The 12,997-nt window shown below is 54.9% G+C and overlaps 1 protein-coding gene across 1 annotated transcript; it reads left to right on the top strand.

The window, feature by feature from the left end:
- Nucleotides 1–1,817: 1,817 nt before the first annotated feature.
- On the top strand, nucleotides 1,818–11,937 carry AP2S1 (adaptor related protein complex 2 subunit sigma 1). The gene is made up of 5 exons (XM_084906276.1): nucleotides 1,818–2,136; nucleotides 6,285–6,434; nucleotides 10,574–10,687; nucleotides 11,334–11,393; nucleotides 11,592–11,937. Exons 1-5 carry the CDS (start codon nucleotides 2,134–2,136, stop codon nucleotides 11,691–11,693), a joined length of 429 nt encoding a protein of 142 aa, XP_084762402.1. The 5' UTR covers nucleotides 1,818–2,133; the 3' UTR covers nucleotides 11,694–11,937.
- The last annotated feature ends 1,060 nt before the right edge of the window (nucleotides 11,938–12,997 follow it).

Raw genomic sequence — 12,997 nt, 5'->3', positions numbered from 1 at the left:
GAGCAAGGGGTCCCACTTATAGAGGGCATAGGCCAAGCTGAGGGACCCCCCCACCCCACCCAGCCAGTGCACAAATTTTGTGCACTGGGCCTCTAGGCTGGCTATAAATAAAGACACGTCTTGTAGTCTGTGGCACTGTCCGTGCAGGAACAGTGTCCCACCCAGACCCATCTTTCATTCTCTTGTCTGTCTTTTCTCAATCCTTCACCGCCCCCTCTGAGGGTCACTGAGCCTGGCCGAGCTGGCGTGGCACATATGGCGCCCTGGGGCTGAGTGTGCCATGGCCGGGCCAGCTCGCCACACTAGGTAATGTAGATACAGTTAATAGCCTCCCTACCCTCTATAGCAGTGTTTCCCAACCTTCTCTCATGATGAGAATCACCTGGTGGAGTTGTTAAAACACAGATTCCTGAATCCCAACTAAGAAGTGCTAAACTAGAATTTTTGAGAACATATAGGTAAAATTGCATACCTAACTTAGTGCTCTGTATATAACATCTGTGTTAGAGCACTAGTTAAGTATACAATTTTACCTATATGTTCCCAAAAATTCTAGTTTAGCACTTCTTAGTTGGGATTCAGGAATCTGTGTTTTAACAACTCCACCAGGTGATTCTCATCATGAGAGAAGTTTGGGAAACACTGCTCTATAGCTTACCACCTAGTGGGAGATCAACACACACGCACCAAATAAAATCATTGGGAGTTGTAATAGAGAAAAAGGTTGTAATAAAGGCTATAAAAAAATCAAACTACTTACCTACATAATTGGGGGTATGAGAGGGGAACCTTCCTATGTAGGGCCCCTAAACAGGTCTGTGGAGTGCTGTTTAAAATAAATAAAGGAAGAAAAGAAGCCAGCCTCTCCTTGGCTGGTGTGGCTCATTCCGTGGGGCATTGTCCCATGGGCAGAGAGGTCATCAGTTCTAATCCTGACGGGGTTGGATCCCCAGTAGGGGGCGATGGATTTTTTTTTTTTTCTCTCTCTCTCTCTAAAATAAATGAAACCCTATTTTAAAAAAGAAAAGGAGCCAGCCTTAGAAGGAAGGGAGGAAGACGTTCCAAAAGGCACGAGGAGACAAGGCCCTGGGCCAATTTGCATAGCTTAAGAAAGACAGTGAGTGTACCTCTGGCTAGGAAGTAAGAAGACCCCTATTACCTGATGATAACGATGAATATTCATGATGTTGGCTAATATTTATTGAGCACTTACTATGTGTCAAGCACTATGCTGGGTACTCTGGAAATTATCAGAGCTTTAAAACGACGCTACCGCCAAAACCGGTTTGGCTCAGTGGTAGAGCGTTGGTCTGCAGACTGAAGGGTCCCAGGTTCGATTCTGGTCAAGGGCATGTACCTTGGTTGTGGGCACATCCCCAGTAGGGGGTGTGCAAGAGGCGGCTGGTCGATGTTTCTCTCTCATCGACGTTTCTAACAATCTCTCTCCCTTTCTCTCTGTAAAAAAATCAATGAAATATATATTTTTTTAAAAAACCAAAAAAAACCCACAAGCCTACTGAGGCGACCCCTGGATGGCTCCTATTTTACAGATGAAATTAAGAGGTGAAGTTGTTGGCCCAAAGTCTCACAGCTAGGAAGAGCATTGGCAGAATTTGCACACCGTTCACGCTCTTACACTACTCTCAGCGTGTTCTAAACAAAGCCATGGGTGAGCACGGAAAGACAGTCAGTTACATTTCGAGCGCCCCGCACGCAGTTTCTTATTTAAAACTACTATTCCCAGCATGCCCAGCTCGCCTTGGAGGAGAGGCTATTAGAACTACCTTTCCCAGAATGCAACGCCCGCCGCCGAGGGCTTTTTCGGTAATTGTAGTCCTCCGAAGAGACACGCACCCAGGACTCCTAATATGCCTGTGGAGCCTGAACCGGACAGAGGAAAACGGACAATTTCTCAGGAGGTTGGGAAGAAGGACCGCCTCTTTTCTCCACCTTGCCACCCTGACGCGCAAACCCATTCTTGGGACTACATTTCCCAGAGGGCTGTGCGCCAGAGGGCCAGCGGCTTCTTCTGCCGGAAGTCCGCTCTAGCCTCGGGTCCCCCAACACCTTGCAGAGCGGGAGCCGCCCAGTCGCCGCGGGACCGGGGCAGCTGGGGTCCGGACGGGGGTCGCCATGGTAACTGGGGCGCGCTCGCGGTGGGGACGGGAGGAGGGTGGGTCCACGTGCAGGTTGGAGGTTGGGTCGGGCACTGACAAGCCCCCCCTCGGCGGCGCCTTGGTCTGGGCCGGGCGCGAGCTGTCGGGCTCGGGGCCGATCAAAGGCCGGGAAGCGGGGAACTGAACGGCGGTTCTGAGCTCGGGGGTACAGCGGGGGGTCTAGAGGCTACGGGTCTTTGGAGAGAAGGTGCCGAGGGGAGAGGGCTAAGGTACGAGTGGGAGACATTGGAGATGATTGGGGGGGTTTTGAAACGGGGAGGCAATTGCTGAGGCTGGGTCTCGAGGGTAGAAAGAAGGAACTGGAGGCAGGGAGGGGGCGACCCCAGAGGAGGGCCCTCTGGGAGCGTGGGAGGAGAGGCATCGGGATAAAAGAGAAAGGGTCTCTGGAGGCAGGAAGCTGGCATTGCAGGCGTAAGGGGGTGTTGGAACAGGCGGGATACTGTTGGTGGGCGCCTGGGAAGAGGAGGCGGGAAGTAGACCGCTATGGGGAACGGGCCTTTAGGGTCCGGGAAAGCGTGCTGCAGAGGGAAAGTAGGCCCGGAGGTAGGGAATGGATGCTAGACATGAAATGGGGTGCAATGTGATGGGCCTTCCTAACGGGGAGGTGAGTTGGGGGGTCGGAGCAGGCATGGAAGTGAGAGATTGGGCTTTGGGGGCAAGGACTGGGTATCGGATTTAGCACCTGCTCCCCGGGATGGGGCTTTTGGATCATAAATAAATAAATAAATAAATAAATAAAGGATTCTGTGGGCAGGAGCTGGGAAAACAGATGAACGGTGGTGGGTGTCAGCTCTGTAGGTTTGCTTCTAGCTCTCCTTCCCCGAGGCCCAGATGTCTCCGCCTCTTAGAGGTCCACCCCCACAGGCGCTCTTCCTTCCTGCCCTGCCCCTGCCCCTGCCCTGCTAGGAAGTGGGTTTCCCTGGCTCAGCAGAAGGGGTTCTTGGAAGGAGATGGTGATAGCCTGTCCCAGTCAGCGGGATTGCTGGGGGGATGTGGGTAGAATGTGTGGAGAGTGAGATTTAGGAAACAGACTTCCTACAGGGCGGGGGCTCCCGCTGGGCAGGGGGAGGGAGGTCAGACCAAAGCCGTGGGACTCCCAGCTCTGCCTGCTGGCTGTGAGACTTCATCTCTGAGCTTCAGTTTCTTCATCTATAAAATGGGCACACGCGTGCCCGTCTCAAATAGGACTGGGCCCAAAGGCAGGCTTCCTACCGGGTGAACGTGGGCTGTAGTTTTCTCAGTCCGGTGACGGTGAGTGATACATATGAACTAATACAGTCAAACGTCGGTTCTCAAATGTCTCCCGTCTCGACCAGAGTGTTCATGGGAAAATGTCTCGGTTGTCTGGACCCAACACCCCTCTCATACCCATGGCTGTGTGATCAGTCAGGCGCCTCTCAGGCGACAGGGGGGAGAAGGCTCCAGGTTGGGTCAGTTTACCACTAAACCTCGAGCTGTTAACACAGGTCTTCCTAGATTCTAAGGAGGTTAGTGGTAGCAGCAAAGTGCCAAGGAAAGTGTGACCACAACAATAGAACTTAAAAAAGAAAACATTGCAGAGGCTGATCAGAGGTGTTCAGGTGTCTGATCTGGCTCCCGAGTCTGGCATGGCGAAATCCACCATTACTACAATTTTATTTTTTTTATTTTTTTATTATTATTATTTTTTTAGAGAGGAAGGAGAGGGAGAGAGAGTTAGAAACATTGGTGAGAGAGAAACATCGACCAGCTGCCTCTTGCACACCCCCTACCGGGGATGTGCCCGCAACCAATGTACATGCCCTTGGCCGGAATCGAACCTGGGACCCTTTAGTCCGCAGACCGACGCTCTACCACTGAGCCAAACCGGCTTCGGCCATTAGTACAATTTTAAAAGGTAAGGAGGCCATCAAGGTTGCGAAAGTGCTCATGGGACAATGATCACAGGCAACTGAGAAAGGTTAAAACGGAGTCATTTGGGTTCTGGAATGGGTTAGTTCAATTTACACAATTTCTAAGTGGGAAAAATGACTTGGTTTTCGAACATGTCGCTTTTTGAACAGCCTTCCAGAATGAATTAAGTTTGGGAGCTGAGGTTCCACTGTGCTTATGTGTCACGTAGTCTGTGCTAGTCACTGTACGACTCTTGTGTTTGGTAACCTGCATAACAGTCTTACGAGGGAGGGACTCGTGATGTCCATTACACAGAAGGGGAAACTAAGGCTCAGAGAGGTTCGGTGGCTTGCCCGTGGACACGCAGTGAGCAGTGCCGAGATTCATTCAGACTGCCGAGTTTGAGTTCTTAGCCTCTCGGCCAAATGCCCCTCCGTCAACATAATAGCTGATTTAATTAAGTGCTCAGTATGTAATGGGCGCTCTGCTAAGCACTCCTGGCATTAACTCATTCCGTTTTCATAGCAGCCCTGTGACAGTTGACCTGGCATTTCAGAACCATACGAACAAAATTTCTAACCATCATGGATGATACTCATAGCTGACCCGGTGTGCGTAAGCTGAGCCAAGCACTGTTCTGGGTACTTCTCATATATTGTTTACTCCTCATCACACCCTTATGTGGCCCTATTTTCCAGGTGAATAAACTGAGGCACCAAGCGGTTGTGTCACTTAAAAAGTGCCATTTTCTCCACCTTGCCTGAGCACAAATTGTGTTAATAAATAGCACGGGGTCCTGAGTCAAGGGGTAGTCTTTAGCTCCGATAGCTGAAGCTCCTCTGACCCCCAATGCCTTTCAAAACTAAAAAAAAAAAAGAAAAAGAAAAAAAAGTGGCAGATGCTTTGGGAAATAGCGTAGCAGTTCCTGAAAGTTAGATATAGAGTTGCCTTGTGACCCAGCGATTCTACTCCTAGGTTTCTGCCCAAAGGAAATGAAAACATACATCCACATAAAAACTTACACATGAATGTTCAGAACAGCCTGGTTCATAATCACCCAAAAATGTAAACAACCCGAATGTCCAGCCACTGCTGAGTGGATACAGAAGATGAAGAATATCCACAGAGGGGGATACAGCATGGACGAGCTTTGAAAGCATCCTGCTGTGTGAAGGAGCCAGATATAGGTCACACACTGTGTGATTCCACTTCTGTGAAATGTGCCGAGCGGGCAAATCCATGCAGAGGCAGAAAGATTCGTGGTTGCTGCGGGCAGGAGGAGGGAGGGTGACTGCTAATGGGTGGAGGATTTCTTTCTGGGCTGATGGAGATGTTTCTGGAATTAGTGATGATGTTTGCCCCGTTGTCAGAATATACTAAAAGCCATTAAGCTATATACATGTTTGGTGGATTTTATGGTATGTGAATTTTTTTTAAATGAATAAGTGTAAAAAAAAAAAAAAGTAAGTAAAAAGAAAAAGAGAAGTTAACACTGCCAGGAGGAAAACGGACAATTTCTCAGGATGTTGGGAAGAAGGACCATCTCTTTTCCCCACTTTTGTCACCCTGACGCACAAACCCATTCTTGGGACTACAATTCCCAGCAGGCACTGCAATGCAAACATTTGTTGAGTGCCTGCTATGTGCCAGCCACTGAACTGTTTGTTTTTTTTAAAATATATATATTATTGACTTTTTTACAGAAAGGAAGGGAAAGGGATAGAGAGCTAGAAACATCGATGAGAGAGAATCATCGATCAGCTGCCTCCTGCACACCCCCAACTGGGGACGTGCCCGCAACCAAGGCACATGCCCTTGACCTGAATTGAACCTGGGACCCTTCAGTCTGCAGGCCGACATCTATCCGCTGAACTGTTAGGGCCACTGAACTGTTTTTACAAACTTATTTAACCTGCAAAAAATATAGCCCGAGAAGGAAACCTGTCTTGCCGGTGGGGAAATGGGCGCTCAGAAGGGCGGGTCCGTGTCCGAGGCCAGGCAGACCGGGCGGTGGAGCCTGGCTTGGACTCGGGCCCTGGAGCTGAGAGCAGAGCTGGCTGCTCTGTGGGAGAGAAGTCTCCGCAGGGGCGGGGGGAGCTGGGATGGGAGCCTGGGGAAGGCCGGCAGCAGGGAGGAGTGGCCCTGGCTCCCGGGTGGTGATGGGTGGGGCTGTTGGGTGTACGTAGTGCTGGCCCTCCCTGCCCTGCCTCTCTCACTTCCTTCTCCCGCCCCCAGATCCGCTTCATCCTCATCCAGAACAGAGCGGGCAAGACGCGCCTGGCCAAGTGGTACATGCAGTTTGACGACGACGAGAAGCAGAAGTTGATCGAGGAGGTGCACGCCGTGGTCACGGTCCGAGATGCCAAGCACACCAACTTTGTGGAGGTGACAGACCCCGCCCCCATGCCGCCTGTGCCGCCCCGCCCCCTCAGCCCCCATGCCTCCTGTGCCGCCCCGCCCCCTCCCCCCCCCATGCCTCCTGTGCCGCCCCGCCCCTCCCCCGCCTGCCAACTCCTGATGCAGTGACCGCAGCCCCTCCTCCCTTCCCACGTCCATTCCCTCAGCATGCTGGCAGCTTGCTTCTTCCTTTTTCTAAATATATATTTTTTAATATATTTTATTGATTTTTTACAGAGAGGAAGGGAGAGAGATAGAAAGTTAGAAACATCGATGAGAGAGAGTCATCAATCAGCTGCCTCTTGCACACCCCCTATTGGGGATATGCCCGTAACCAAGGTACATGCCCTTGACCGGAATCGAACCCGGGACCTTTCAGTCCCCAAGCTGACGCTCTATCCATTGAGCCAAACCGGTTTCGGCTCTAAATATATTTTTATTGATTTTAGAGAGAAAGGGAAAAGAAGAGAGAGAGAGAGAAACATCAATGATGAGAGAGCATCATTGATCAGCTGCCTGCCTCTTGCATGCCCCTCACTGGGGATAGAGCCCGCCCACCACCTGGGCATGTGCCCTTGACCGGAATTGAACCCAGGACCCTTCAGTCCATAGGGCGATGCTCTATCCAATGAGCCAAACCGGCCAGGACAACTGTCTTCCTTTTGTTAGGTACTTTGCATTGTGAAACTTTTCAAACATACAGATTAGGACAACGAGAGATTCATGCACCCGCTACTCAGATTTAATCAGTCTGAATATTTTGCCTTTTTTCTCTACCTTTTTCTCTTTTGGGCTGAGGAATTTTTTGGGGTTGCCTTTTATGTATATAGTAGTAGCCCTGCGCATGGATCCGCACACCAGTAGGTTGCTGCTACCCTGCTATAGCTCTCCGCCCGCTGCCCTGCCCTACTGTAGCTCCCTCCAGCCCCCTCATAGCTTGCTGCCCTGCCTCCTTCTGTAGCTCTCCACTGCCCGCTTGTAGTTCGCTGCCCCACCCTCCTGCAGATCCGTGATCTGGTCATTATGTGGTTGGTCGTTATGCCTCATGGCGTAACTGATAATTAGCATATTCCTCTCATTATATAGGATATATTTTTTTTTATTGATTTCAGAGAGGAAGGGAGAGGGAGCAAAAGATAGAAACATCATGAGAGAGAGAATCACTGATTGGCTGCCTCCTGCACACCCCCTACTGGGGATCGAGCCTGCAACCCAGGCATGTGCCCTTGACTGGAATCGAACCCGGGACCCTTCAGTCCGCAGGCTGGTGCTCTATCCACTGAGCCAAACTGGCGAGGGCCGTACTTGTTAAATATTACTCTAATACTCCATGCTTATTTAAATTTCCCCCAAATTATCAATTCGGCTGTTAACAGCCGGTCAGGGATCTGGCATTGCTTTGTCTGCCGTGTCCGTCTGGTCTCTTTCCATCGAGAGTCTCCACCGTTGGTTCCCGCGGTGTTAGCCTGTGCAGGAGACCAGTCTGGGTGTCCGAAAGAATTCACCAGATGTGAACGGAGAGCCTGTTCTGTTGACACTGCAGCGAACGTAAGAGACAGGACTGAGTCCCTGGCCTCAGAGCTGATGGTAAAGATACAGAGGCAGGTGGTGACGGCCGGAGCATCAGGCAGCTGGGGCTGAAGGGGTGCGAGTGCCCGGGTGTGCCCTGGGGCTGGAATGCGGCTTTATTATTATTTTTAAAAAATATACTTTTTTCACAGAGAGGAAGGGAGAGATATAGAGAGCTAGAAACATCGATGAGAGAGAGAGAGAGAGATATCGACCAGTTGCCTCCTGCACACCCCTTACCGGGGATGTGCCCGCAACCAAGGTACATGCCCTTGACCGGAATCGAACCTGGGACCCTTGAGTCCGCAGGCCGACGCTCTATCCACTGAGCCAACCGGTTTCGGCTGTAATGCGGCTTTAAATGGCTCCATCAGAAAACCCTCATTGGAGAGGTGACACCTGAGCCAGACCTGCCTGGAGGAGTTAAGAAGCGGAAGGACGGGGGGTCTGGGAGAGGAGCATTCCAGGGCCAGGGAACTGGCCAGTGCAAAGGCCCTGGGGCGGGAACACACGGGGGCATTCCTGGAATGGCCAGGAGGCCGGCTGCCTGAGGTGGGGGGGGTGAGGACAGAGATAACACGGCAGATGGCACAGGGCCGTGTGGGCTGTGGTGAGGACGCGGCAGCCAGGGAAGTTTTTGAGCAGATGAGGGACATGGGCCGACTTGGGGACCCTCTATGGGGGCAGAGCAGAAGCAGGGAGGCCGCGGGAGGCCACAGCCAGGGTCCCGGTGACAGGTGCAGTGAGCGAGCCGGTGTGGAAGCAGCGGGGGTGGCGAGAAGACCCGTGGCAGAGCCAGGAAGGACCAGTGGTTAGATGAGGAGCGGTAGCCCGGCACCGTCACTTTAAGACAGGCCGGCTTCGGAAAGAGCAGGCTGAGGGGCAGGTCAGTGAGGTGTCTGTCTGTCCGGGAGGGGCTGGCAGGACACAGGGTGGCCATCCCTGAGCGGGGAGCGGACCCCTCAGCCTGCAGGAGGAGACTTAGCTGAGTGGGTAGCAGAAGCCGTGGGTCCGGGCCGCCCTCTGCGAAGCCTGGCAGTGGGTTCGCGGGCGCAGGAAGGAGTGAGGAGGGCGAGCTGGAGGGGGAGCTCAGCCGAGGCCGCCAGCTTGACAGGCAGCGCGGGCACAGCCTCCGGCCTGGGAAGCCAGAGCCCTCTCCAGAGCGGGTCCCCACCATCTTCTTCTCTTTTCTTTCTTTCCTTCTTTCTTTCTTTCTTTCTTTCTTTCTTTCTTTCTTTCCATCTTCTTCTCTTTTCTTTCTTTCTTTTTTTTTTTTTTTAATATATATTTTATTGATTTTTTACAGAGAGGAAGAGAGAGGGATAGAGAGTTAGAAACATCGATGAGGGAGAATCATTGATCAGCTGCCTCTTTCACACCCCCCACTGGGGATGTGCCCACAACCAAGGTACATGCCCTTGACCGGAATCGAACCTGGGACCCTTCAGTCCGCAGACCGACGCTCTATCCCCTGAGCCACACCGGTTTCGGCTGCACCCTTTTCTAAAGTCACAGTCGGTATCGGTTACAGCAGAGGTAGCCCTGGCCGCGGGGCTCAGCGGGTGGATGGCTTCCCAGCCCCGAGAGGTCCCGGTCTGCCCCGCTCAGGGCTCACGTGGCAGGCTAGGCGTGTATTTCCCTCTCACGTCGGTGTTTTTGTCTCTCCCTCTCCCTTCCTCTCTCTAAAAGCCCATTAGAATGTCTTAAAGGAAGAAAAGCGGAGTGTGCCCCGTGCATGCTTATTCCCCGGGCCGTGTGCGGGCATCCCTGTGAGGGTGCCAGAAGCCGACCCAGGCTGAGCCGGGAAAGCAGCAGCGTCAGGGGCTCCCGTTGGCCTTCGCGGCTGCTCCAGGGGGCGCCAGGCCCTGCCAGGCCCCGGCTGGGTTTCCAGCTGCTGGCTGACGGCTCCGTCCTTTGCAAGCCCACACACGTCTGTCCGCACCGGCCCGCGTCTCCGCTTACACACGGATTAGCGCCCGACCGCCGCCCGTCCATGCGCGCTCGGCCTGGGCTGTGTGTGCTGCTGAGCAGTGTTTCTGTCCAGTTCGGTTCTGAGCAAGGCTGGGGTTGCCTTGGTTACGAGCGGTGACTCTGCAGCCCAGCACAGAGCCCGCCCCGGTCGGAGCTCCGCCGGACGCATGGTTGAGCGGTCCCTGCTGAGGACTCCGCCTCCCCACGGGCGATAGGGCGCCACGGCAAGGTGGGAGGGTGCCGCGGGCCCTGCCGGCTCCCGCTGGGCGCTGGGCTTTTGTCCAAGCTGTTCCCTCCGCGTGGGATCCTCTGCCCATTCACTCCTGCTCGTCCTGCAGGCCTCAGGTCTGCCCCTCCTCCAGGAAGCCCTCCAGGCTGAGTCAGCCGCCCCCTCTGGGCTCCTGCAGCCAGCCCCGCCCTCCCCGGGGATGTCTGAGGACGGACTGCTCCGCCCTGCGCTGTGTCCCGCACGGGGCCGGGCGCAGAGCGGGGCCTCGGGGCGTGAGAGGCAGGAGGAGGTGTGCTGGCCCCGCTCCGCCAGCCCGCCGGGCTCGGGGCCCCTGTCACCGACCGTCTCTCCCCCGCAGTTCCGGAACTTCAAGATCATCTACCGCCGCTACGCCGGCCTCTACTTCTGCATCTGCGTGGACGTCAACGACAACAACCTGGCCTACCTGGAGGCCATCCACAACTTCGTGGAGGTGCGTGCCCGCGGGCGGCGGGCGGCGGGCGGGCGGCGGGCCTCGCGGCTCCGATGGCACCGCCCCTCCCGCCTCCTCGCCCACAGCCGCCTGTCTCTACCCTCCTCCTGTTCTTGTGTTTCTCTCCTTTTTCCTTTTTTCCTTGTGTAATATATTTCTATTGATTTCAGAGAGGAAGGGAGAGAGAGAGAGAAAAACATCAATGATGAGACAGAACCATCGGTCAGCTGCCTCCTGCATACCCCCCCTGGGGACCAAGCCTATATCCCAAGCATTTGTCCTTGACGGGAATCAAACCCGGGACCCTTTGGTCCGTGAGCCAACGCTCTATCCACTGAGCCAAACCAGCTGCGGCCTTTTTCCTTTTTTTTGGTCCTTGTTTCTGCTGCAGCCCACTGTGGTCTATGCAACCGTCTGTGTCTGTCTCTGCCCACGTGTCACTTTCCCCATTCCTCTCTCCCCTCCCTCAGGCCTGTCTATTGTCATCTGATCCCCCGTTCTTGTTTCTCTTCCTCTCCCTCTCCATCCCCCTCCCCTCTCCCTCCCGCTCGGTCTCTGTCCTTTTTGCCCTCTCTGTCTGATGACCCCTATTCCTGTCTCTGTGTCTCTCCCTGCTCGCCTCTCACCGTCTCTCTTCCTCTCCCAGGTCCTAAACGAATATTTCCACAACGTCTGTGAGCTGGACCTGGTGTTCAATTTTTACAAGGTGGGCTCCTGGGGAGGGGGCGGCCGAGGGGCCATGGGCAGGGCCGGGTGGGCCGTGACCCCTGTGCCATCTCCACGGCCCTGCTGGCACCCGTCTCCCGGCTCTCAGGCCTCGGAGACCCCCCCTCTCCCTGTTCCCTGGTGGGGACCAGCATCCGGGCCCCTCCCCTCACCGGCCCTCCGTCACCCCCTCCGCCAGGTTTACACGGTCGTGGACGAGATGTTCCTGGCCGGCGAGATCCGCGAGACCAGCCAGACGAAGGTGCTGAAACAGCTGCTGATGCTTCAGTCCCTGGAGTGAGGCGGCCCCGCGCCCCGGCCCCCATGGACTTGCCTGCTCGCTTCCCCTCCCAGGCCTGGGGCCCCGAGCCCTCCCTCAGCTGCCCCGGAGGAGGCACCCGCCGGGTCCGGGCCGCAGGGCGGAGCCTGCACCCACTGCCTCCGGCCCCCGCGGCGGAGGCCTCCTCGTGTGCTGAGTGACCGTGCCGTCGTCGTGTGACACGTGCGTGCGTGTGTGGAGCCCAATAAACCTGTGGTCCCCCGGCCTCCCGTCTGCTTCCCTGGGGCCCTGCTGAGCCAGTCAGCCAACACTGAGGGGGAGGCACAGAGCGCCCCCCACGGGAAGGGTGACAGGCTTAGACCCGAGCACCTGCCACTCACTGACAGTCACAGCCAGCACGGCAGCCGGGTGCCTCCCGGGCGTTGCTCTGGGCGTTGGCACGTGTCGCCTTCCTCCTCAGCTAGAGGGAGGGGTCCACCCTCACTTTTCAGACGCTCAGGAAGGTTCTGAGACTCGCCCGCGGTCACAGAGCCGGCAGCGGCCGAGCCAGGTTTGTTCTGAGCTAGTGTTTTGTTTTATTTTTTTCATTGGTTTTCAGAGAGAGTGGAAGAGAGGGGAAGGCAGAAACATCGATAAGAGAGAAACACATTGATTGGTTGCCTCCTGCAGGCACCCTGATCAGGGCCCCGGCTGGGGAAGTACATGCCCTTGACTGGAATCGATCCCGGGACCCTTCATCCACAGGACGGTGCTCTGTCCACTGAGCCAAACTGGGTAGAGCTGTTTTCTATTTATTTATTTTTTTAAATATGTGTTTATTGATTTCAGAGAGAGGAAGGGAAAGACAGAAACATCGATGAGAGAGAATCATTGATCGGCTGCCTCCTGCACACACCACACTGGGGACCGAGCCCACAACCTGGGCCTGTGCCCTGACTGGGGATCGAACCATGCCCAGGGTTTATAGGTCGATGCTCAGCTCCTGAGCCGCGCTGGCTGGGCTGTTCTGGCTACTTTGGAGCCCAGGCAGGCGGCTGCAGAGTCCTTGTCTTATTTTAGCCGTTCTCTCAGACGGCTGCTGCAGGGCAGGCGCTGGGCCCAGTGTTTAGTGGTTCCCGCAGTGGCACTGCTGGCCCCGGGTAGGACAGTTCTCCATTGTGGGAGTCTGTCCGGGCATGGCCAGGCTGCCACCCCTCCACCAGATGCCAGCAAGTGGCCTTCTGGCCCTTGTGATGAGGAAACATTCCTGTGAGTCTAGTGCCCTCTGGTGGCGGTGCTTCGCTCCCAGTGCCCACAAAGCAGTGATGGCCCCTGGCTGCATCCAT

The sequence above is a fragment of the Pipistrellus hanaki genome (genome assembly GCF_964339955.1).
Source record: "Pipistrellus hanaki genome assembly, chromosome: 15".
NCBI classification, from domain to species: Eukaryota; Metazoa; Chordata; class Mammalia; order Chiroptera; family Vespertilionidae; genus Pipistrellus; species Pipistrellus hanaki.
This window is presented reverse-complemented; position numbering and strand designations above follow the sequence as displayed.